General features: G+C 32.5%; 1 protein-coding gene across 5 annotated transcripts in view; it reads right to left on the reverse strand.

Moving 5' to 3' along the window:
• NECTIN3 (nectin cell adhesion molecule 3) overlaps nucleotides 1-27,697 on the reverse strand; it is a 138,416-nt gene that overhangs the window by 55,429 nt on the left and 55,290 nt on the right. For 3 of the 5 annotated variants that reach the window (XM_032299155.1, XM_032299152.1, XM_032299154.1), the window contains exons 5-7: nucleotides 23,446-23,597; nucleotides 5,058-5,196; nucleotides 2,884-2,965 (exon numbers count right to left, since the gene is read on the reverse strand). In XM_032299155.1, the coding sequence (XP_032155046.1) occupies nucleotides 2,884-2,965; nucleotides 5,058-5,196; nucleotides 23,446-23,597 (373 nt within the window). Of the gene's footprint in view, nucleotides 1-2,883; nucleotides 2,966-5,057; nucleotides 5,197-13,228; nucleotides 15,947-23,445; nucleotides 23,598-27,697 lie in introns of those variants that run through there. The other 2 variants (XM_032299151.1, XM_032299150.1) reach the window with 1 other exon arrangement.

Consider the following 27,697-nt stretch of genomic DNA (forward strand, 5'->3'; position numbering starts at 1 on the left):
ATGAAATACTGTTCATGAAACAGTTTCAGGGTTGTTAAAAATTAAAAATTTACCAAAAATCATCTGACAGGTAACTTCTGTGAAAATAGAAGAGAAAATCTCATGATAGTTCAAGCGATTGAAAAGCTTTTATTAACATGATATGTCAGCACTGTAAAAATAACTTCAAAAGCCTCATTCCCCATAATATTGCTGCTAGACTGAAATTCCTATTATCATTCTCAGTAGAGTCAAATAAATACCCATTCCATGGAATCTCCTGGTCATGATTTCTAAGGTTAAATGCTACTTTAGGCTGAAACACAGAATATTCTAAAAGATTTACATTTACATTCAGATTTTTCCATATCAGAAATCCAATTATATTCAAAACATTAAATATGTTTTTCTGAAAATGTTCTCTAGATCATTTTAGTAGGTTTGGAAAACATTTTTTACAATTATTTTATAATTCTTCCAATTCAAAGCCAAAAAATAGCATTATTAATAGAATGCAGTGTTTTCAAAAATTTTAATGTAAGGAAATTCTATACTAGTGTTCAGTTATTTCATATTAGATTTAAAACTGAACATAAGGAAGCCCCTCATATGTATTTCCCTGAGAAATCACAACATGCAAGGGATAAAATGGAGCACCATCATTTGCAGCAAATAGATTATATTCCTAATAAATGCAAAAAAATAAAATGAAAAACCATTACAATGAATCAGAAATTTGATAACAGAGGCTGTATATACGATTCATGTTTTCAAAAAGGCATTTTTATAGGCTAATAACAGCCAACTTAAAAAAAATCCATGGGAGGAGGGTGAAGAGAAATCCCAGTGACTATGAAAGTACCTAAAATGCCTAAAGTAAACCTAATAGGAATGTGAAAAGCACATAACAGAAAAGAGACTTTATTCCAGCATACATACACATACCACCCCCCCCACCACCACCACTACCACCACCGCCACCACCGCCACCACCAGAATAGAGGCTTGTATCTGGTTTCTAGATGGAAAGAAAGAACATTATCGTAAAGTTGTCAATTCTTAATAAAGTAATTCATGGGTTCAATAGAATTTTTATGGAATCTGGGAAGGTAATTTTGAAGTAGACACATAAAGGAAAAGTCAAGAAAAATTTTGAAAGGAAGAATAGAGATAAGGGAATTTACCGAATATCAAATTATATCATAAAACAACTGAAATAGCAATATCTTGGTTTCAGAAGAGAAAGACATAGCAATATAACAAAATTAAGAGTTCAGAAACAGATCTAATATGTATAAGAATTTATTTTAGGATAAAAGTGCTCTCAAACCATGCAAAAGTACAAGTAATTTAAAATATTTGGACAACTGATCATCCCATTGGGAAAAAAAACAGGTTTCTACCTCATTATCAAGCTTAATACAGTTTCAGATTAAAATGAAACATAAACCATAAAACTGTTAGTTTGCCAAGACCTTTTTTACACTCTAGTTCAGGGAGAGAGAAGGAAATGGAAAAAAGCCATTTCAGACAAGGCACAACTTCCAACAAATAAAAGGAAAGAGACAAACAGATTTTTACTAAATAAAAACTTAAAATTGTCTGTGTGACACTACAAGGTTAAAAAGTAAGAGATGAATACAATGCAAAAGATTACTATCCACATCACAGAGTTCCTTAATCTAAGAAGCAAAGTTCAAAAAGTAACCAAAAATTTGAAAAATGATGCAAATAGGCAATTTACAGAACTATTAATACCTATAGGTAATTGATTATGAAAAGTAGACCGACTTCATCTAGGAATCTACAGAATGTTTTAATGAGCTACTTTTTCAGTTATCTAACTGGCAAAAAACCAAACCAAAACCAAAACAAAAACAACAAAAACAACAGCTCCAGCTAAGAATTTTGTAACATTTCATACCGCTTGTCTATTTCATTTATTTGCCAAGAGATGTGAGACTATACTCTTTATTTGAGAACAAGAAGTCTGAAAAGATGGCACATTTTCACCAGCAGGACACCTAACTGTGCAAGATGACAAAGCTAGCATCTGCTAACAGTTGGTGCACGGGCCAGGGAATGGTCCTTCCTACCCCATGCTTGGTCAGTAGACTGACTATATGGTCAGTTAAGGAAAAGAAGCTGAAAACATCTTGGCTGGCAGAAACATTCCTTTAAATTTTTCCACCAAATTAAATCAATTAATTGATAGGCTAAAGATTTGCCTTATTCAGGCTACAGATACAGAACATACTTTAGGAGGAAGTATTATAGACTATTCCCCCAGAGGTTATAAAACCCCAGTACAGGTTTAGAGATCCAATATGTTACATGGGTAATAGAGAAAAAGATCAAACAAACAAATAAAAAAACCCCACCAAAGTTGAGAATCAGAGACTTCAAATATTGATAGTTTAAACTTTCCCAAATACCAAGTACAGCACATTAATACAGGTATAGAATACAAGAAAAAAGCACTGAATCAATACTTTCACATGAATTAATGTGAACTGATTCCAAAATAGAATAAAATACAGTACACTCCAAGGAAAAGAAGCCCTTCATGCTACTCAATAGATATTCATTTTCTACTTTTCATTTTACAATAAATCTGTATGTCAATAAAACTGTGTTAACAGTACATCTTCAACAAGTATTTAGTAAAAAGCCTAATATAATGTTGATTTGCCTTATCTGTACCAGCCGTAACTTTTCTTGTTTGTTGACAAAATTCAATCTCTTAAATGTTTCAGAGAAATGATTGAGCATGTTAAAACTTAGGTATTGCTATGTAATCTTTAATGCATAATGACTAAACAACATTTTGAAAGAAATAATATAAATAGCTTAGTATTTTTTATTGTATCTTACATTATCTTATGTGTAGTCATGAACACATACCTGATATAGGTCTTTCTGAGGCAAAGGTGGGGATCGTTCTTCATACACAGGAGGTGGTTTATGTGTGGGTGGAAGGTCAATCCTGCATTGCAAAGGTTAAAAAATGTGATTGCCACATTTAGGAAAGAAAAAAAAGCAAAAAAAAAAATCAAGGTTCTCATAAGGTTTGAGAATATTTTCTTCATACTATATATTTATATGAGCCTACATGTTTAATTCACTTCTTATATTGCCATTAACCTATGAAAGATGAAAATAAAAGTAAACATTGGTTTTTAAAGGTTCCCCTATGTAGAACCAATCATGTTTAAAGAAGAAATTAAAATAGAAGAATTGAAATTATTAAGTAATTCAGTATATGACTTTACTTAAACAGTGCATATTTTAATATTTGACTATGTCCATCAACATTTTAGAGATAATCAAATGTGTGTCACCTTTCCTCCAAAGTGTCATAATGAAAAAAGTTTATACTTTATTTTAGAAATACTTCCAAACTGATTTTCAAAAGCTCTAGCACTCTTAGAATATTCACCAGATAATATTTTCAACCTACAGATCATTATAAATTTTGCCATCTGAAATAAACAAAACCATCATTACATTTTTAGGAAATGTATTTATTTTTTTCAAAGTGATTTGATCTATCAAAAATATCAATATTTTCATATATTTTAAATATTATTTACTTATAACAAAGATAGGTTTAATATACCTTGTAGTTCTCTGCATTTTACAAAATTTTATAAATATATTCTCATGCTTTTGAAGATCAGAGATAACATTTTCAGTACTTGTGCTTAGTAAATCAAACAAAAAGTTACATTACAGGATAAGGAGAATGAAAGCTATAGATGCTGAATAATAAATTCTCTGTGGTCTAATAATGTCTCAATATGAGCATAAAATAGTATTTTAAATGACTAAAACTTAAGTGATAAATAAAATGGTTATATTAATTTGTTCGCCTACCAGTAAATTATATTTTTAAAATTATAGAAAAGCCTAAGATAATCTCAGAATTAAGATTAAGTTAAGCACATGCTAGTCACTCTTGAAAGACTGAAGCACTCCAGTCCCACAAGCATTATACTGAAAGAGCAATTTACCATCCTTTATTTAAAATAATTGTTCCTTCTTATCTAATTAAAATTGCAGCAAATTTCTAGCTCCAACGTGCCATAGGCGATTTAGGTGAGAAAAATGAGGCCCATTGAGATAAAGTAACTTACTTGTTCATGGTCATAGTACTAATTTGATCATGACAGAGCTGTAACTAACACACAAGTGTCTTTGATCCAAAGACTAGTGCTAGAATTGTGCCAAATTAGAGAAGCAAAGACATACAAAGCATTTTACAAAGACAGAAGAAATATATTCTTTGAAAGTCAACCTTATATCCTAACATCAAAACATTAATAAACCACATAAGAAATAATGCCACTTGTAAAGAGCTTCACTTCACTATTTATAAAATATTGTCTTATTCTACTCTCCTCTCAACCATGTAAAGTAAGTGGAAACAGCACTATTCATATTTCTCAGATGAAGTAACAAAGCTGTTGATGGAATTAAGAGAACTGAGATACCAGTCATCTGATTGGGTGCAATTTCTGCCTTACAACTCTATCTCAATGACTAGGCCAAAAATACTGCTTATTCTTTAAATAAGAAGATATATATTTCATAACTCACCAAACCAAAAAAAAAGTACTTTTCTTAAGAAAAAAGTTTTAAAACTCAATGTATTTAATAACTTGATGGTTCAAAGATATATCTATACATAAGACACACATATACAATCTGAAGAAACCATTAAACCTTCAAAGATATTTTTATATGTATTTTGGTTACCACTTCATGAAAGGCCTGCATTTCTATTGAGAAGGCAGGACAACATAAAGTATTACTATGTTACCCTTTACAAAGATGTCTAATACACTCTAGGTGGAAAATGTAAAGCTGTTCTTTACGTCTAGCAATTTACCGCTAGACAATGTTCATTTACCAAGATACAGTTTGAGATATTCCGATGAAACTATGGTCATCTAACAAAGCCCTAACATTAACCTTTCTTCTATCCCTTAAGTGCTTTATGAGTAGCTATAAAGGTAAATATAAAGATTGACACATACTGATATTCATAGCTGAACAAAGGCAAAAAAGTTACCTACATTTTGTCAAGATAGGATGGTCTCTTTTTTCGAGGAGTCAGCAGCACAGTCACAAAGATAGCAATGATGAAAAGAGCAAGAACAGCTCCGATTACTGCTCCAGCTACAGCTATGGAAGAGGTCTGCTTAAATGGAATATCTGTAAAGTAACAAAAATTAGGCTTTTCAAATAATCTTAGAAATAATTCTTGAAATTGTATATCTTATGTGAAAACTATTTGACTGAAGTATGTTATCTAACAGCCAGGTTAGAGGACCCCAAATTTGATTCATTAGGTTTAGTGGCATTATGCTAAAACCCTCCCTTCTTCCTTGTATTACATTAATAGACAAGCTTAATTTTTTTTTAATTATGTAAATATTCCCAGTCAAATATCACTAAGAAAATATATTCTCAATGTGCAGAGTATCTAGGGAAGATAGAGAAAAAGATGAAAGTAATTTTAAGTTTGTATTCTAAAAGGTAATTTAAAAAATCAGTATGCTCTAGTAGAAATAACCCATAATACAGACATTTAATACTTTTATTCTATCATAATTAAAAAAACTCTATTAACAAAATCGAAAATTTTCAGAGGCAAAACAGAAAATATCCCAGATAAAAAAAAAAGCATAGTCAAAAAGTTAACATTATACATCTTAAGATTTGAAAAATATTTAAAATATAAATATTAAAACAGGACTTGCACAAAATTTCCTTTAATTCATGCACATTTAATACAAAATACACTAAAAATAGCTTCTCTACTACAATAAATAGAAATTCTCACTATCTCCTGGTGACAGACATGTCATTTCTGAATATCAGTTTCTCTTTCCCAACTGCACCACAAATTTTGTAAGAAAGTATTTAAAAACCATTATTTGGCTGTTAGCATTTCACATTTTTCCAAAAAATTGAATCACTATTTTATGAACTCCCAAATAAGGGAATCTACTAAAACTATTACAAGTACTACATATTTTCAAATGTAAATATAAGAAATATAACAAAACAACCTTTACGTGTATTAACTTTGACAATTTCAACTATATTAAATCCATTAACTAAATTTTGTGGAGATTCAGGAATTCCAAAGTTCCTTCACACACCTGATTTTGTCTTTCTTACTAATAAAAAAAGACACTGAGTTAACATTCTATACATAAAGATACCGCAGTTCTCAAGTTAAATCTGCCAACGCCATTCAATCGTAGTAGAAAAAACAGAGAGAATTAGGTTGGAGCAGGGTAGAACCCTCCACTGTTACCCCTTGTTCTAAGAGAAGAATATATTCATTAACATATATAATGTAAACTAATGAAGAGGTCTCCACTTTTATTTAAATTGACACAATCTTCACATAGACTCTTAAATAACTGCAATAATTCTTAGGATCCAGACATGGCAAATTTACAGAACTAGCACTGTTGGTTTTGGAATATGTTTCACCTACTTACCATGATAGTATTCCCATATAAATACATATTTAGAAGTATTTTCCAATTCTGTTTTTATTAACATGGTATTTTAGATTGCCAAAAAGAATGTTTTACTTTCCTTCAAATTATAAAGATGTCTTTAGGATACTAACAATCCTGAAGACATTTATTAATGGCTCATTTTATTAAGACTCATTTTGAAATAAAAATCTTACACCAGTAAGTGCAAGTCACTCATTTCAATAACGTTTCCAATGAATAGAATCTAAAAATAGTAAAAAAAAAAAAAAAAAAAAAAAACACACACACACACAGAATTATTCTGAAACACTATAACCCACTTAATCATTCATGGTGACACTCATTTGCTAATACAAGCCTTGTTTATCTATTGTTACTCAATTTTTAAATCTATCTCCATTTGAATATGTGCCAGATAAGAAAAATATCTGAAACCCAGCACAGTCAAATGTTATTCTGCATTTGTATATGTGAAAGAGATTTGGGATAACTTATGGATAATCTATATTATCATTTTCCCCACCATAAAGATTATAGCTTTGACCACTTAATATAGCCATAAAGTAGATGGTCCTATTCAATCCTTAATAACAGGTAGGTTGAAACTATTAAGGTTATGCAATTTGACCAAGGTCATACATCTCTACTCAATGGCACAAATAAAAAATACTCATTGTCAAGGACATTATTTACTCCACACCAGGTATTCTCAAGGTCTCCCTCTCTTGGAAATTTTTCTTTCTCTAAAGATGGCCTATCATGTTTGCCCAATTGTACAGAATTTAACTTTTTGTTCTTATTTTGATGATGACAATGTTAATACCATATTTATAGGTTTTTTTCTAACTTACTTTTGAAAAGTTCACGTTACTCTTTGAGTGAGGCCAAATTAAGATTCTCAAATCTAGAAATCATTATAAATTTTTCAAACTATACATCTCTTCTAAGAAAACCTTTCATTTAATTTTAGCAGTAATCTGAAGTTTGGTAGTGCTCTGTAATAAAACATGATAATGTAGACTTTTAATCTCTTAATTTCCAAATTTAAATAGATACTATTTTTAAAAACTTGAATACTTGTCTAAATAGATATTTCTTAAACATTTTAATTACAATCTATCCAATTCTATCACACTAGTCTTATAATTTCTAGCTCTAGGATTCTATAGCTGAGAGTTGACTGTATGTATATCACACTTCCTTCTATCTTAATTTGGGCATCTTCATTTCACCTGGTTCCATTCATTCTTTATCATATGTATCCTCTCTTTCTCACATACCTCTTTATAGTATTAATAGTCTGGCAGGTGCTAAAATGAGCAAATGGAGGAAAAACTAGGTATGAATCTATTTCCCAACTAACTTACTTTATTTAGATAAACCAATTATGCTAAATATGCATATGGGGTATATTTCACATTTTCTTTTCCGATTCTTGTAATTGAGAACAAAAGAGGTTAAGTACTTAATGTGTTAATAATTTAAGGGTATTAACAGTTGATAAAAAAACAGCATGAACGCAAAGGAGGAGCACAAATCTTTTGTATTCAAGTAAAGCATTTTGATGAAAATTGATAATTTAGCCCCAACACTATTTCCCATAAATCCTAGCCCAAATGGACAAGTATTCTGATGAAAACTGAGAATTTAGCCCCATATCCCAGCCCAAACACATACATACATACTACATAGACTGTATATTCCAACAAAACCACTACAGAGGAAAAAATTAAGTGATAAAATGTATAAACATGGGATTTTTAAACACTAAGGTAGTTTACTGAGTGAATGCCATGAACAACATTACCATCATCCTAAAGAGATGTTCTACTAAGAGCAGTGACATGCTTACAAGAGGCAGAAAACAAGACAAAAATTATAAAATATTTGCCATTACAAGACTGGTGCAAGCATTTCTAAAAAAAGACTAGCTTGCTTTATCACAGTAGTAATGGCAACTCATATTCACCGAAAACTTACCTCCAAAAATAGAAAAAGAGCATTCCCCAATACAAGAGTATGCTACTGCCCCTAAGATACTACTGTATATACATGTCTTCTGGAGAAGATGTTTAAAAATCAACCAGTTACCAATGAATATAGATATAAGAAATTAGTTTCATTACTTTTTGGGAAACAAAAGTACACAATATTACAGATAATAAAGTTTTTTATCAAACACAAATAATTTTTTAAAGAAAAGCTATTCAAACATATGTGTACACCTAATTCACATCTAAAACTGAGACATAATGCCCTATGTTTTCTCTTCAGGCCCTTTGACACAACTTCAGTGATGACATCACAGATTTATGTGTTGGTCTACAAACTTATCTTCCCACCTTTGATTTGCTTCCATACTACGTTATCACTGTATTACTAATTTTTTCCCCAAACAATTCCATTCTTCATTTTTAATAGACCCTTTAATGTTTATTTTCTCAATGTGACTTTTTGATTCAGTGATTGAAAGGTCTCATATCATGATCAGTGTATGTTGATACTTGGTTTTTAGATGTGATTTGTGCCACCTCACAGAAACATAGATTCAAATGGAAGAAACACATTGTTTGGATGTTAACAGTTTTCATCCCAATCAATATTTTTAGAGCTTGTCTTTATGTTCTGGATATTTGGTTCTTCACTGAGACCTTTCAATCAGTGAATCAAAAAGTATAAAATCGAAAACAAAAAATGCATGAAGCACATTTGACCATGTAGTTTTACCAAAAATGTTTTAGTAATAAAAGCTGACTTTTAAAATGAAATGCAATCACACTATTTCCCAAAATCTGTTTTCATGGGAAAAAATTAACATGTTAAATATATTGTCAGATAGCTAAAATTTCCATTTTGTGTATTTTATAATATATGCAGCAAACTGCTATAGTAGTACATGTATAATTGGAGTACACACTAATTTTGAATGGGTAGGTACACTCAAAGGAGTTTTTACTGATCTAGAGAAGAGAAAATAAAAACTAGAATAAGATGTGAGGTTATGGTAGATAGATAAGTTGATAGGAAGCAGCATGACAATTACTAAGACATCTAAGTATCTAAGTATATGATATAGTAAAAGAACAAGGTTAATAGATCTAAGCTTCGAGCACCAAATGGCAGCTAATAACACAAAAAAAGTAGGCATTATGTTCTTTCTGATGGAAAAACATAGCACCACTTATATGTGATGTAACCTTGCCCTCAAATTAAACCTCCGTGATATCACTACCAATTTACAGAAAATACAGAAGGATGTGTATGGGATGCAAATGACAGAATTTAAGTTGGAAAACTTTAGAACAAATGAAGCAGTTTCTAAGAAATAAATTGCAAGGGGCAATGGAGTGGGGGGGGAGGAACAGAGTAACAGATATTTCTAGCAATCACCATGTATGGATCGTATTTTGAAAACCTGATTAAAACTGCAAAACACATATGACTAGAAATTTGAATGCTCACTTGACACAATGTTAAGGAATTATTACTAACTTTTGGTGCAACAATGATACTGTGGTTAATTTTTTAGCTGGTCCTTAACTTTTAGAGCTATATACTGATTTATTTACTAATGAAATAATATCAGGAGAGATTATGTAGGTAAGGGTCTAAAAGAAATAAGACTGACCAGGAACTGATGATAACTGAAGCTAGTACATGGAGATCCAATTCATTATTCTGTCCTGTTTTTGTAAGATTTTCCATAATAAGAAGTGGGGTTTTTTGGTTTTTATTTTATTTTTTTTAAAGAGAGGCCAAGGAACCTAGATCCTGCCCTTGGCTTTTAGATAAAACTGTTGCTTTACAATTAGGTTTTCCCTGGGATATTTCTCATAAATGAGACTGTACAACTTGCATATCATGTCTATGTAGCAATATTTTGCATATAAGGAAATGAGGCTCTGACCTATTTTCAAGTTTTGAAAATTACCTTTTAAAGTTATTGCTCTAAAAGGTCACTTTTAATCAGCTTCATTAGCACCTGGCCAGAGAAAAACAGCAGCTATTAACTAAAAGGCAAATTAAACAAGGTATATCCCAAAATTGAATCATGTTTTAGCCTTCTAAACTGAAATAAACATAACTGTCACCAAGGTTCAAGAAAATAAATGATACCTAAGAAAATACAAGGCAAAAGCTTTTGCAAACAATGGTTGGTTTCAAGTCTTGATAAAAACCTAACACTACTCAAGTCAAAGTAGTCAAGTTAAGGTATACATGTACTTTATAAAAAAGCAGATGACTAAACTATAACAGAAAAAAAAAATATATAAACAGAATTTAAAAAACTAAAGTTGGTTTGTTGTGCACACCCCTCAAAGACTTTCATACATGACTTTTTTATTAGGATACCAAGAAGGGAACAAAACAACCCAGTCTAACTGTATATTATCAAAGAAAAACCCTGCTCAAAAACAGTTTAGAAACAAATCTGTGATTTAAAATGTCAGAAATAGGAAACAAAGTGATGCATCACACGGTGATTATAAATGATTCCAAGCAATAGCAGCCTCACTCTGCCACCCAGGCTGGAGTGCAATGGTGTGATCTTGGCTCACTGCAACCTCCACCTCCTGGGTTCAAGAGATTCTCCTGCCTCAGCCTCCTGAGTAGCTGGGATTACAGGAGCAAGCGACCACACCCAGCTAGTTTTTGTATTTTTAGTAAGAGACGGAATTTCGCCATGTTAGTCAGGCTGATCTCAAACTCCTGACCTCGTGATCTGCCTGCCTCAGCCTCCCAAAGTTCTGGGATTACAGGCGTAAGCCACCAATCCCGGCCTTCAGCAATGGCATTTCCAATCAAAGTAGCTCACAATAAGTAATAAGTAAAAAACGGTAAATGGCAACTTAAGAAATACCTTATAAAATGTGTTAATTCCAAGCTAAAAGCCAATATATAAAATATGACTTATGCCAAGGTAACAGTAAAAACATCTAAAAGGGTTTTAACAGCTAGGCTACAGAGATAAGACAATTTATAATTATGGAGAATGTTAATTCATGATTCGGAATTAAATGGTTAATTAAAGTCAAATTTAATAGCTAATGCACGCTGGGCCTAATACCTAGGTAAATGGTTGATTTGTGTAGCATGCCACCATGGCACTGTTACCTATGTAACAAACTTGTACATGCACCCCTGAACTTAAAAGTTGAAAATAAATAAATAAATCAACAACCACACACACACACCAAAAAAAAGGAAAAAAATATTTTATAGTGGTCTACATGCCAACTATCCTTAACCTGATATTACTGTCTTGTTTTAGGAAAACAGGTTTCTAATTCCCACAAAACATTATTAAATTTTGATAATTGAACTAGGTTACACACACACATACGCACACACACTTCAGTAAATATAATGACCATTATACAAACACACACATATATACACACACACACTTCAGTAAATATAAGGACAAAGTAGGTAACACAGAGCCATGAACTTATTACGGAAATATGCCTCTAAAGAACTTTTGCAACTTTTATTTAAAGATTTCTTGTGTGGCTACTGGGGCTAACACCTAATACACAGGTTGGTTAAAAAACAAAAAACAAAACAAAACAAAACAAAAAACAAAAAAACAACCAAACCAAAAGAAAATAAAACTTAGCACTGGTACAAACTAAAATCCAAACCCAATATATGAAAAATTTGAGAAAGGAGCTTTTTATGAAGGATGCATTTTCTAATTAACAAGTAGATAGGAAAGACAATTCAATCTCAAATCTAATCCCCTATTAGAATTAAAAATTCAAAATGGGTACCAATTATTCTTTCTTTATATTTTACATTGATTACTTTCATACATAAACAACTTCTTACTTGTTCATATACTGTGCTTTAGTGGTATTTATCAAAAACAAATCAGATGTTTTCACATATAAAATGGCTACATTTCTCTAAATTTCTGTACTTATACACTGTATTCCTATAGCTCCTTAATGCAAAATAGTTACCCGTGGGTTATCTTATAAAACTTTCCTATATATGGCTATTAGGAGTAACACTTACTACTGAAAAACCTTAAGTTTCCTAATATTAGACTTAACAAATAACCCTATTAGGCACATGGTAAAATACTAAATCTTCCAACTATCAAGTACTTCTCAAATATCACTATTAAAATTAACCCCTAGTCTACTTTAGATTCAATGCATTTTTATTAAAAAAAAAAAAAAAGCAGAAAAAGAGTTGCATTCATCTTCATTATATTATTGAAATATTCTTAACCAGTATGAAAGAAAACTCTCAAGTGAATTTACAACAATGCAAAACCAGTTCAAACCATAGGAAAGAAAGAAATATAAATATGGCCAAAAATAGTACAAATATTCTTTCATTTTTTTCCAAGACAGTAGAATTTCTATATATACCTGTCAAATAGCTATGAATATCACTGGTATTCAAAACTAATTTAATATGTTTATTTAATGACTATTCATGTTTTCAAACAACTTTCTACGTACAGTAAATATACATAAAGTTCTAATAAACAACAGTGCAATGCTTCCCAAAGTCTTAAGCCCTAGTATCAGATTCTTAACAAGGCAGAAACCTTTCAGTTTGTCAAATGATTGGATTAAGGATACAGAATATGTCAAATACTCACTTGTGGTTTTCCAGGTTACCCTCTCCCACCATAAAAAAAAAACAACAAAAAAAAAAACCCACAAAAGAAACAAAAAAACTAATCAAATACATAACCACAATGTAAAAGTTCATAATCAGTAAGTATTTATATTTTTGAAATATATTTCTTAAAATACATTGCTAATATCCTTCAGATTATACTGCAGTTGAGATTTACATAGAATCCTAAATATGATTATTCTGATCAGGTTAATACAGTATTTCAAACCATTATATTTTAAAGATGAAATTCTGATTTTAAAAAAAGCCACAGTTTTACAACTTTCATGGTAAGAAATTTTAGACCCATCTTCCTTGGGGCCACCTTATCACTGAAACTTAAATTAAAAATAAAGTCACTTTAATCACAGTGTTTTATCAAGGAAGTTTTCTTCCAAAATCTTGCACTAATAAGTTGTAGTATCTGTATATAAGTGATTAACCTTATTAAAATCCAGACATTTTAAAGAAGATACAAGTGAACTTTTAACTGTATCCTTAACCTGATACTATATCTTATACTAAGTATTTGGGAAGAGAAGTAAAATAGGTTTCTAATTTCCACAAAATAGTGCTAGTTAAAATGAAGAAAACTAGTTTATAATCCTTCAGAATAAAGCTTTCACTATTTGCAAGATACTATGAACATGTTAAGAGTTTTGCCTCCTAAATTTTTTAGATTTGATGATTATTGGGAAAGGGCTGGTTGGTGGGGGGGTTAAAAGTATCTACTACTTTGCCTTTTTATTAACTAAATAATATATTTAATTTATGACTCTCCTACTAACTTCCACTTCATTGCACTGGCAAAATAGTCACTTTTTCAAATGACTTATCAATAGAAAAACTTATTCTTTAGGCTTCAAAATAGTTATTATTATCTAATTTTATAAGACTCCACTGTAGGAGCAATTTAATTACCTTACAAACAAAAAGCACATTTGAAGTATAGGTAACATTTCTATCTCAAAAGATAAATGATTCTGAAGGAATATATACGTAATACGTAAAAAAACAAAAACAGAAAACCTCGTGTTTCCAGTTTTAATTGTAAAAACAAAAATCTTAAAATACATAACATACACTTAGGAGGAAAAAGGAGATGAATGTCATTATCTATCAGCAAGTGTTATCAACCGATTCTATAATTCAATTTTTTGTAGTTAAATCCAATGTTTCCAAGTTTATTCTAAATTTTCTTTCTGTACATTTACCCGTTTAAACAACATCAACATTAAATAACTAAAACAAGATGGTCCAGAAGATTCTTTCTATAGATTCTTGGCTGTAATGTCTCACTTCTAAAACTAGTACCTCAGTATTCTGAAATGCCCTTGCTGCATCTTTTCATTTCTATTAGTATGTTTAGGAGATAAAGCATTAAAATAAGGCTACTGCCAAATGTACCAAAATCCATGTTCACATGACAACCTAAGAACTGTTTTTCAGAAAGCGGGGGAAAAAAAACTAATGATTATCATGTTTGAAAGACATGTATTTTATTACTCTTGTAAGTATTTTGGACAAAAATATTAACCAGCTAATTATGCTCTTCCACACATCATGTTCACTGAGTTTACTACCACAGTTTTAGTGCAACAAAATATCTTTTAAAAGCCACTCTACAGTAATTATGGCAAGGCTCATTAAAATGCAGAGGTAAAGATTTCCTTTGTATAGAAATTCAGAAAATAATGTTTGAAAAGGAAAGCCATTCCATCAGGCTAAATACTTTTTGTATATTAAAATATATATATATAAATATTTCTTGAATTACTTTTATAGTCAATTTTGATGCAGTGTCATTGAGTGGTAATAAATTTTGAGAGGTATATGTTAAACAAACATTATACTTGAGATTATAGTCTTAGGTAAACATTTAATACACAATGCCAAGGTAGTTCCCTTTTTTTAAAAATTTTTGTACCAAATAACTCATACATTTAATGTTGACATTTCTTCTTACCTGTGTGCCTCAGATCAATAAAGTACTCTGCATTAAAATTTAAATCTTGAGACAGTAGTACAGCATTGAAAAAAAATTGTAAAGCAGCTTAGATACACTGAACTCAGATTTTACATTTTCATTTGTCAGATTAGAATATAAAAAGCTTGAAAATCAACTTGAAAAAGCTTATTCTTCCTCAAGAAAAAGTATGAACAATCTGAAAATGATCAACTAGTATGAATGAACATTGTACATAGTTAAGTCACATTTAGTGGTTGCTAAACATACCACTCCCTCCTGGAAATTACGGAACCATCTACATGTGAAACTAAGTCATCTTCATTTTCGTCATAATGTTCATCACTGACGAACTTCATTCCCATTTTTAGATCTTCATAATAATCCATTGGTCTTTCAAACCTATTGAGATTTTCTACATTGTTCCACTGAGTTTTTTCAGGCTCTTCTAAATAGTCTTTGCGTATCAGATTGTTCACTGGATTTTTGTTTTCTTTTTTTACACTGTCTGGGTAAGAATCAAGCTCATCTTGTTGAAGAACATCTATTTGTGATTCTTTTTGCATATCTGATGGTGGAATGTAGTTCTTGGCAAAGTAGTCTCCACGAAACGTCCGTCTTCTCCTATAGCAGAATATTCCAGCCAAAACACTTACAAGTACTATGAAGAGAATCCCACCCACTACACTAGCAATGATCGTGGCAATTGTGTCATCCTTAATTGTTGCCAAAGTTGACAATGGGAAGGGCAATTTTTTAGGTTCTGTTGCTAGATTCTCGATGTCAGCAGTTGAGGGATGCCACTGAATTGTAGGCTGAAGGGTGGTAGTAGTAGGAGGATCTAATGGAAACAGTAAAGATAGAGAAGACACAGAAAGGCAAAGAATGTCAATGCAGGCTGATTCAGCAGCAAGTTGACAAGACAGCACAGTTAATGAATATATTCATAGCAATAATAGTTTTTCATTCTTAATTTGATTAAGATTAGAATGTAGTGGTACTTATCTATTTAAAAACAAAACAAAACTGACATTTAGTCAGTTACCAATAAAGAGAAAGGAATAAAACCTATGGTGTAAGCCTATGGTGTAATTCTTCTATTCCAAGTTAACGAGTGATAATTTACCCCAGAAAATAGGTACTTATTTTTTTAATGAAGAGTATTACTTAAGTGTCCTACTACACAGATGGCTTAATAATTACTATAACAAAAAATTAAATCAAATAAGTCAAATGTACATTTTCTTAGCCAGTAGCTCAAGAAAATAAAATGAATGAAAAAATTAAAGTTTTTCTTAGCATCCATTTTTACCTATGAATATGGTTTATTTTTATAAGATATGAGTGTATCTTTAAAAGAATGAAAAACTATAGACTCTTGTTAAGTGGGCATAGTATAAGCTGTTGGTTTAATAATTCTCTCAAAAATATTTTCTTTAAATAAAAAAACTCAAAACATTTTGGAAGGAGATATAAAGTAAATACTATTATTTAGTAATAAAAAAAAATAAAGAAGCATGTGTTTAAACTATGTTAGCCAGACAGGCTATTATCAAAGGAGACTAACAAAGTAAAAGTATGTTGTAAAGTGATAAAAATGTCGTCATGATGTCTAACACCCCATGGGCAAATTATCTAAACATTCAGAAATTTAAAAATTTCAACTATATCTGCAAAATTTAATGTCACTACTTTAGGACAGAATGTCAAAAACAGCAGCTAATATTTTAGAGAGAACATTCTAATAGTACTTAAATATTAGATGCAAATGAACCTGTGTATTGACATTAGATTACAGAGTAAATAGCCATTAATATTAAAAAGCAACTAAACATAAACAATAAAAAATAAAGACTGGTTAATTATCAATTAAGTAGTATTTATAGGTCATGTAACACAAAATTGTAGTGTTTGAAGAAAGGATAAGTTTAAATATCTTGAATTTCTTCACAGTGAAAAATATAAATGACCCAAATGGTAATCTCCTATAATTAATTTTTGAATGAGTGATACTGATAGAGCTTTAAAAAAATGAATGTTAGAAAAATACTAAATCTACATGGGGTAAGTTATTCTAATATTACAAGCTAAAGAAAAGTACTTACTGAAACAGGTTTCATCACGGAATGCCGTATATATAGAATGTGGTAAAAATTTAGCGAGTACAGTATAAAATTTAATAAGTACAGTATAACTAATTTTCTATGAGTTTAAACTTACAACAGGTAATCCTGTCAAGCACTTTGAGATGAATATTAGTTATAAGAGTATATTTAAGTGAATCAAGGAAATTTTAATTTATGAAAACATTCACTAATGGAACAAATTCAATCTCAAGAAAACAAGTGTAGAATTGAAGGACGATGTCCAGTATAAAAGTAGTAAAGTCTCATGTAATTCAACTTCACAGCATTAGAAAACTAAAAATATAGACTAAAAATTAAATCATTTGTAAGACACTTCATGTATTTTCTGAAGAAGCAGGAGTACCAACCAGGAAAGTTGAGTTTAATGTATTAAATGTCATCTTTATAACGATTCTCAAAGAAAAAAGTATTACCATAAACTGGCATCAGCATATTTAAATAAAAGTAAAAATCATCTAATTATTTATAATTTAAATACTTTTCTGCCAGTAAAGTTTTAAAGTTTTTTGTGGTTCTTTATATGAGAGTTTTTTCAGAACAGTGACTATACCTGAGCTCTCACCAAATAAGACAAAACTGAACATTTTTACCAAGTATCCTAAATAATGAAACTCTGACATTTATTATTTCCACTTGCAAATGTCTTTATATGAACACAAATGGTCGTCTACTGTCCATTTAACTCAGATTTAACAAAATATGCCTTTGAGAAAAATCTAACCAAAAAAATTATTTTATAATCTTATCTAATCTTGTTAAAGGTTCCAGAAATGTTTCAACCCATCATCCCACCCCTTAATCGGTGCTAAAAATAGCTAAGCCTCACTAGTAATATCATTCCATTAAAGAGAGGCGATTTAACACTTCATTATGTTGCATTTAAGCAACGGAAATATGATAATGCATGCAAAATATTTTTTCTGTTTTTGAATTTACAATGAGAGTCACTAGCCGGGCGTGGTGGTGCACGCCTGTAGTCCCAGCTACTGGGGAGGCTGAGGCAGGACAATGGCTTGAACCCAGGAGGCAGAGGTTGCAGTGAGCCGAGATTGTGCCACTGTACTCCAGCCTGGGTGACAGTGTAAGACACCGTCTCAAAAAATAAAAATAAAAAAAAAAAGCAAGAAAAACAAAAAACAATGAGAGTCACAATTATTATAAGGCAGTACTATTTCTTTTTTTTTTTTTTCTTTTTTTTTTGAGACGGAGTTTCCCTCTTGTTACCCAGGCTGGAGTGCAATGGCGCGATCTCGGCTCACCGCAACCTCCGCCTTCTGGGCTCAGGCAATTCTCCTGCCTTAACCTCCTGAGTAGCTAGGATTACAGGCATGTGCCACCATGCCCAGCTAATTTTTTGTATTTTTAGTAGAGACAGGGTTTCACCATGTTGACCAGGATGGTCTCGATCTCTTGACCTCGTGATCCACCCGCCTCGGCCTCCCAAAGTGCTGGGATTACAGGCTTGAGCCACTGCGCCCGGCCTAGGCAGTACTATTTCTAATCACGTAACGATTTTAAGTCCTTCCCAAAGCAGTCCTCATTTTTCAGTTAGATACTGTTTTTCATATTCTTTGCTGTGATATACTATGTGATAAATGAGTATGTAATGGATATGACGACTCAAGTTCTTCTCACCCAAATGAAGAACTTTAAGTTTCCTTTTCTAATGAGTTCTGCCAAACCATAAAATGGAGTCAAGTAATGTCCCGTAAAAGGCATATTTTAGTCTTCTAAGGTATATTTTTTGTGTCATAAAAATTGGCTTATTTTTCTTTTAGACTTCATATAGATTGTTTAAATATAAAAAATAATGTATTTTAATGTTTAAGGATTGCTAAGCAGCAAATTCTTAAGTTTGATACTACTCTTGGATCCTAAAATCCATATGACCTGAAATTCAAGTTTTGCACAGAAATAAAGGTTTTAGGCATAGGGGGACTTGTTTGACACAATGAAGTAACAGCTATCAGTTAAGGGAAAAATGCACATCAATAGCAAATCAGAAAAACACAATTTCCAGCAGTCAGTAAGTACTAGACAAAGAGCTACTATACCCCTTGAGAGTATTACTATTATATAATTAAGTACAATTTAATAACTAAAATCAAATATTGCAATCCTGAATCAGAAACCTCTTACCAATATCTTACATTTATCAATGTGGGAACATGTGTAACAAAATTAAGAACAATTTCCCTCAGAGTTGCTTACTCTGTTCTGAGCAGAACTTTTCATCTCTAGTCCTAAGATGCATTTATTTTACACATATTAAAAATTATTTCTCAAATTTTAAAATATCATATTTTAATACTGAGGTAAAATTTTTTTCCTAGAAAAAATGAGTACATGTAACAACGAAAAAGATTAACTGGTCATTTACTGTGTGAGTTATGGCTTCTTATTTTCATAAAAGACTACTAGGTTTTACTAAATAGTGATTCTGGAAAGGCAGAATTGTACCTAAGATACTTGACATACTCCAATCAGTTATTAGATGACTTAACTAATCTCAGCATGGTATACTGTATTACAGACTCTGGATAGAAAAGTCAAGTCTAATTACTGATTACTTAAACATAAAAAATTCTTGGATAGGTGCCCTGGCTCACTCCTATAATCCTAGCACTCTAGGAGGCCAAGGCAGGCGGATTGACTGAGCTTAGGAGTTCGAGACCAGCCTGGGCCACAGAGTGAAATGCCGTCTCTACTAAAATACAAAAATTAGATGAGCGTGGCGGCGTGTGCCTGTAGTCCCAGCTACTCGGGAGGCTGAGGCAGAAGAATTACTTGAACCCAGGAGGTAGAGGTTGCAGTGAGCCGAGATCATGCCTCTGCACTCCAGCCTGGTCAACAGAGCAAGGCTCTATCTCCATTTAAAAAAAGAATTCTCTCTAATAACGCCACTTCTTTGAAAGTGCTTAAACTGTGATTTTGTCCATATTTACTCAAAATTTGATCTCCCTTTTTAAAGAGTTATAGTTACATAAAAGCAGATTCTGGATTTATAAATTGATTCCCAATTGTTTTAGTCTCAAATTTATTCATTCATGTAACAAAACTATACTGAATGCCTATCATATGCTAAACATCATTGTAGATAATGGGAACATAGCAGTAATTAAAGCAGACTTTATGTTTAGACTTATGTTCTAATGAATGTAAAAACAGACAAGCATATAAAAACAATAAAATACGTAAATATTTTACATATCTATATGGCAATACATGCGGTTACATGGCAATACGTACTGAAGAGAAAAAGAAGGGGGACCAGTAGTAGTAAAGGGGTGGGAAGGGAGGTTATTTTACTTCAAATATAGTCGTGAAGGAAGACCTCATTGAAAAACATGAAAGCAAAGGCCTTAAGAAGTGAGGGAAAGAGCTATGACGATACCTGGTAAAAGCATTCCAGGTAGTGAAAATAGCAAATGCAAAAGACTCTGAGGTAGGAATATGCCTGTTATGTTTGAAGAACAGCAAGGAGTCCAGTAGTGCCTCAGCCAATGAGCAAAACATAGTAAGAAATGAGATTAGAGAGATCATCTGGGAGGAGGGTATATATAGAGCCTTGCGAGTCACTATAAGGATATGGATTTCATTGTGGGTAAAATGGGAAGCCCATGGAAGGTTTGGAGGAGAGGAGACATGATCTGACCCACCCTTTTAAATAACCGTCCTAGCTGCTCATTTGCTGACAAAGGGAAGGGGGATGGAGGCAAAGTTGGGAGATTAAATGGTTACTGTAACAGTGAAGTAAGAGTGGCTATGGCTTAGACTAGTATAGTAGTAGAAGAGTTGAACTGGTAAGATTCTGTATTTAACATAATGGAAGAGCTAGCATTGATTTGTTAATGAATTCAACAGGGTTTGAGAGAATAAGCAGAATCAAGAATAACCGTCAAGGGTTGTACCCTGAACAAATGTAAGGAAAGAAGGACTAGTAACTGAAAGAAGGAAGGCGGGTACAGAAATATGTGTGGTATCAAGGAACAGTAGAAAGATCAGGACCTCAGTTTTGAATATATTAAGTTGCAAATACCTATCAGACTACCACATAGCGTTAATGATCATTAACAGGTAATTGGATGCACAAGTTAGGAGTACTGAACATTGAACTCAGAATGCTAACCGAGTATAAATTTAGGATATCATCAATGAAATCATTACATATAAGAGCGTCCAAAAAGAGCCTTGATATTTATTTTTTATTTTTTTTGAGACAGAGTTTCACTCTGTCGTCTATGGCACAATCTGAACTCACTGCAACCTCTGCCTCCCAGGTTCAAGTGATTCTCCTGCCTCAGATTCCAGAGTAGCTGGGATCAGAGGCATGCACCATGCTGGCTAATTTTTATATTTTTAGTAGAGACAGGGTTTCACCATGGTGGCCAGGCTGATCACAAACCCCTGACCTCAGGTGATCCACCCACCTCTGCTTCCCAAAGTGCTGGGATTACAGGTGTGAACCACCATGCCCAGCCAAGCCTTGCTATTTAAATGATGACATAGATATACTGAATCTAATGTTTACAAGTAATATCCCACACCAAACTGTACAACAGAAACACAAAATAAACAGTCCTTAAGTGTATTTTAAATGTTCATTTCCCTGGCTTACTCTCTAACTAAAGAAAGAGAGATTAATGTACTCCTATGTAACCTCATTCAGATTTCCAGCCAGGCACAGTGGCTCATACTTCTAATCCCAGCACTTTAGGAGGCTGAGGTGGGAAAGATCACTTGAGCTCAGGAGGTTCAAGACCAGCCTGGACAATACAGTGAGACCGTGTCTCTATAAAAAAATACAAAAATTAGCTAAGGGTGATGGTGCACACCTGTAGTCTCAGCTACTGGAGGCTGAGGTGGGAGGATTGCTTGAGCCTGGGAGGCAGAGCTTGCAGTGAGCCAAGATCACATCACTTATTCCAGCCTGGGTAACAGAGTGAAACCATGTCTCAAAAGAAAAAAAATACAAATTTTCACAAAAGCACTGATACTGGCAGAAAGGAATACGGCAGCTCTAAGCTTTTGCTAGAGTCATGCAAAAAAAAAAAAAAGTTTACACTTCTATCACGTGCCAGGCACAGTGCTCATGGCTGAGTATGCAGTGGTAAATAAAGCAAGCACAAATTGCTAAATTGTGAAGGTAAATAGTAAGTAAAGAAATGAACATACAACTAAACATTTGTGATGCCTGCTATAAGAAAATAATATGTGGTACTGTTCTTAGATTGATCACACAAGGACTAAGAATATAACACTTAAGCAAACACAAAATTTCTCCAAAACCTCTAATTTATCTAGTTTTAGATTTGAACAAAGCTAAAACTCTTAACTGTTTATTCCATAATTACCATACAAACCTGCATTTCTTAGGTTCTCTTCCTTTTCCCTCTTAATTTTCCATTTGTTTGACAGGAAGATTGCTATATTCTTGCAATCAGTAAGATGCTCAAAATATTTTATTGAATTTTTTAAAATATGCATTCTATTGATAATTTATTACCTGAAGCCACAACCAGGAAAAAATATACTTTTAGCTGTCTATATATTTTATGAATGATCAAATTTATACTCAGCCAAATTAATAAAAATATTCACAATGAAACAAACAGAATGTGAAAAATCTAAGCTGTTAGTGGTTTAAGGACAATAAAAAGCATCATAAATTTTATTTCATTAACACATTTTCAGTAGCATATCTATTTCACCTCTCAGCAACACAATATGGTACAGTCCCATATTAAGTGGCAAACAATGTTATTTAACAAGCCAAGACATCAAATTTAATATTCCATTTTATTTACCAGACAACTGTGTACAAACTGGCCATCAAAGGAAAAGAAAAAAAATCATTATTTGTTCTTAGTATAAGGATAAAAGAATCTAGAAAGTCATACTATTTATTAAATAGTCAATACTGTTGAGCTAAAAAATTAACTATATGTACAGGCATCAAAATGTATACAAATTTGTTGCATAGACATTTTGACATTTCAATATAGGATGCCACATTACATACCTATCTCAGGATAGGGTTATTTTATCATATTCCTTTTAGATTATTTGGAAAAACTTCTCACTGAGGAATCTATATCTTTGCCTGTAAAAACTATTGCTTAGGATCATACTGTTATGATGATTATTTGGAAATATTTTAAATAACATATTTTGCAAGCAGATAGTAACTTACCTGAAATGTAGATGACTTTTTGATCACTTCTTTGACCAAGGGAATTGGTCACTTTACAGATATAAACACCAGAATAATTGAAAGTCAATGGATGAACAAAATGAAGAGTATTGTCTGAAGCTAATAAACCATCAGGCCATTGTCCATCCAACCTAGATTTTAAAATGCATAAAATTGTTTTAAATATCTTCAGACTACATTTATTGACAGCTAGTTAAAATGAGACATTAAACGTTTAAGATGTTAGTCAAAATAAAAAAGTATCTTTTATACAAAATTCACTAAGAAAGTATACAAAAAGTAACAAATTTTCATTTTAATAAAGATGAACTAATAAAGGCCATTAAGAACACCCATTCTTCCAAAACAGCAGTCCATGTAAGAGTTGCTATGCCAACATAATAAAATGGGAGAAAAGCAGAGAAAAAATATAAAAAAAATTTTATTCATTAAAATGGAAGTTGGAAAAATATATTATTTGAAGATAATATACATACATACAATATCAGAGAAATTAAAATTCTCACTGAATCACCTATGACGTGTCTACAACAATCTTAATGAAGTCATCTCACTTAAATATGTAATAATGTTTTAGCACCCTCTATATTTATAGAGCATCATTTAATGCTAATACAAATAGACACTGTGTTCCATCCAAAGATAGTTTCTAAAGCAGCAAAATGGGTCTTATAAAATAATTTCATTTGTAAGGTGAGCATCTGTGACAATAAAAAACAAGACACCATTTGGTGTCAATAATAACTCCTTTCAAAAGTATTTACACTGATTTGGCTAAGAGGTCCTATACCTAGTATACCTATTACTGTAAACCATAAAGAGTCCCACTATGAGAACTCTAAAGCCATTCATTATAATGGAACTAATCATACTGCTAAAAATCACTTTTCTAACTTGAGGGTACCAAAATACACACACACACACACACACACACACACACACACACACACACAAATACACACACACACACACACACACAGTGTTTTTAATGCTTAAAGGTTATTTTGTTTGTTTTTAAGATAAGAGGGTAAGACCAGGCACAGTGGCTCACACCTGTAATCCCAGCACTTTTGAGAAGTAGGCATATCACTTGGTAGGCATATCACTTGAGGTCAGGAGTTTGAGACCAGTCTGGCCAACATGGTGAAATCCCGTCTCCACTAAAAAAACAAAAATTAGTTGGGCATAGTGGCGAGTGCCTGTAATCCCAGCTACTCAGGATGCTGAGGCAGGACAATCATTTGAACCCTGGAGGCAGAGGCTGTGTGAGGCAACAGTATACCACTATATTCCAGACTGGATGACAGGGCAACACTCTGTCTCAAAAAAAATAAATAAATAAAATAAATAAATAAATAAAATAAATAAATAAAAGATAAGAAGATTAAAAAGTCAAGTAAACCCAGGGCCTTAACTACTACAGTTTAAGCTAAGTAGATTTTCAAAAAGTTTATTCATTTATTCCTTCATCCAATTACTAGCAGCCCACTATTTGCCATACTCCACTCTGCCAGTGGTGCTGAGATATGGAAGTAAATAAAACGTAGTCTCTATTTTCAACAATGTAAGTACATAGAAGATCGACAACTTATTACACAGGGAATAAGAACAACCAACAATAAAAAGGTGGAAAGAAGCAAATCAACACTGAAGAATAGATAGAATAATTTTGTTTTGCAATCTCAAGTGCAGTGAGTGGAAAAATAATCTGTAAAATACTTTGGAGTTGGTAGCACTTTAATTCAGCACTGAGGATAAAGATAATATGCTTACAGGTTTAAAAAATGAAAACAAAAGCACCCAATCTTTTTTTTTTTTTGAGGGCTTTGGAAAGAAACTTTTTGCAAGTATCGGCTTTCAAAAGGTAAACTCTTTCTACAAGGATAACAATGAAAATGAACTATATGTCTTTACCTTTGTACTTTAGGCTCAACCTTCTAATCCCTTTAATTCTCAGAGAAATTGTAAAATGATGTAGAGTTAGAAATATCTAAATATCACATTAAACCTACAACGAAAGCATGTTCTATGCCCTTCTATCTACGTTACACAACTTATATCCACTGTCTGTACCCTTACAAAAACTCAGTGAAGTACTGTTATTGGCAAGGAAACTTAGGATTAAAAGTAAGTGGCTTACTCAAAAAATACATCTATAAGTTTAGTTACTGGGATGAGAATCCAGAATTGTATTGCTTTTAGAAATACTCTATCAAATAAACATCTTAACTAATGACTGCTTCCCATTTAAAAAAACAGAAAATGAAAAAGGTTTTCTCTACTTTTAAAAAATAGTATTTATGCTTAAAAACAACCAATTGACCAGATATAGTGCTTCCTAATTCCCATGAAATCTCACCAGAAAGAGTTCAGAAATTAAAAAGTTATTAAAAATGCTAGAGGAGAAAAGAAAACAGGAGGCAGAATTCAACAGACAAGATGTTTCAACAAACTTTCGGAAGACAGAAAACAGATTTAAAAACAATATATGCCTTATGAATTCAACAGACAAGATGATTCAACAAACTTTCAGAAGATAGAAAATAGACTTAAAAACAATATATGCCTTAGAGGTCAGTGTTTCTCAACCCAGGGATGGTTCTAAATACACTACAATTCATAGGACTGTCCACTACAAAAAAGAGGTATCAGCCTAAAATATCAATAGTGCCAAGATTGAAAAGTTTTACTTGAAGAGTTGCTTACAAAAGGCACATGGATGAGAAAGCAGCCAATTTGGTCAAAAAATCAAAAAAAAAAATTTGGAGTTTGACTCACTATACCTCAGAAGACTAGAAGGAGGCCAAGAGCTAGTTAAAAGATACACAACAAAACAATAGATTCCTCCCGACTCTGTACAAATACCAGACATTTCTCTCTCAGGCAAATAAAATGCAGGTTAATTCTAGAAATAAACTGGCCATGAAGTAAAGACTTACACTCTTCTATTAGTAATATCTGGAGCCTCCCCAGGAAAATAATCACAGCTCTATCTGATCACTCTAAGTGGAATCTTAATGAACAATCCCCACCACAGAAAAAGCATCCACTAAGCATTTTATTTTAATGCTTCACTGTGAAAGACGAGACAACCAACAAGATTAAGAAATATATACACAATAAAAGACCAAACCAAAAACCAAAGAACTTGGAGGGAAAAGAGACAGTATACAGGAAAAACTCTGTATACTGACAGTATGCAGAAAAAACTCTCTGGGGAAGAAATAACTGTAGTATCCCCAGGAATAATAAGAAAGATATTACACTCATGAAACAAGAAAAAGGTGCTATAAAAATAACATATTTTTATTGTTGGCCTATTTTCAGTTTATAAGAGCATTTCTCATTCTCTAAAGAATATTCAATGAGAATAAAGTATATTCTCATATGAGAAGATGCTCTTACAAACTGAAAATAGGCCAAAAAATTTTTTTATATCAAGTCAATGGAAATTTCTTTTTTAAATCAAGAAAACCTTCTAGGAAGAACAGTAAGATCATCTAAAAATATATAAAAAAAGAATATTTATTATACAATAAATAGGAGTTCTAAAAAGAGTGAACAGGAATTAAAAAAAACAAAAACAAAAAAAAAGGAGCTCTCTTCCTGCCACCCAAGATGCCGAAAGGAAAGAAGGCTAAGAGGAAGAAGGTGGCTCCAGCCCCCGCTGTCATGAAGAAGCAGAAGGCAAAAAAGGGGTGAATCCCATGTTTGAGAAAAGGCCTAAGAATTCTGGCACTGGGCAGGACATCCAGCCCAAAAGAGACCTCACCCGCTTTGCGAAATGGCCCCGCTGTATCAGGTTGCAGCGGCAGAGAGCCATCCTCTATAAGCGGCTGAAAGTGCCTCCTGCAATTAACCAGTTCGCCCAGGCCCTGGACCACCAAACAGCTACTCAGCTGCTTAAGCTGGCCCACAAGTATAGACCAGAGACAAAGCAAGAGAAGAAGCAGAGGCTGTTGGCCCAGGCCGAGAAGAAAGCGGCTAGCAAAGAGGACGTCCCCACTAAGAGACCACCTGTCCTTCGAGCAGGAGTTAACACTGTCACCACCTTGGTAGAGAACAAGAAAGCTCAGCTGGTGGTGACTGCACATGACGTGGATCCCATTGAGCTGGTTGTCTTCTTGCCTGCCACGTGTCATAAAATGGGAGTCCCTTACTGCATTATCAAGGGGAAGGCAAGACTGGGATGCCTAGTTCACAGGAAGACCTGAACCACTGTGGCCTTCAC

The sequence above is a fragment of the Sapajus apella genome, unplaced genomic scaffold (genome assembly GCF_009761245.1).
Source record: "Sapajus apella isolate SASKATOON/1434 unplaced genomic scaffold, GSC_monkey_1.0 scaffold40, whole genome shotgun sequence".
Lineage (NCBI taxonomy): Eukaryota > Metazoa > Chordata > Mammalia > Primates > Cebidae > Sapajus > Sapajus apella.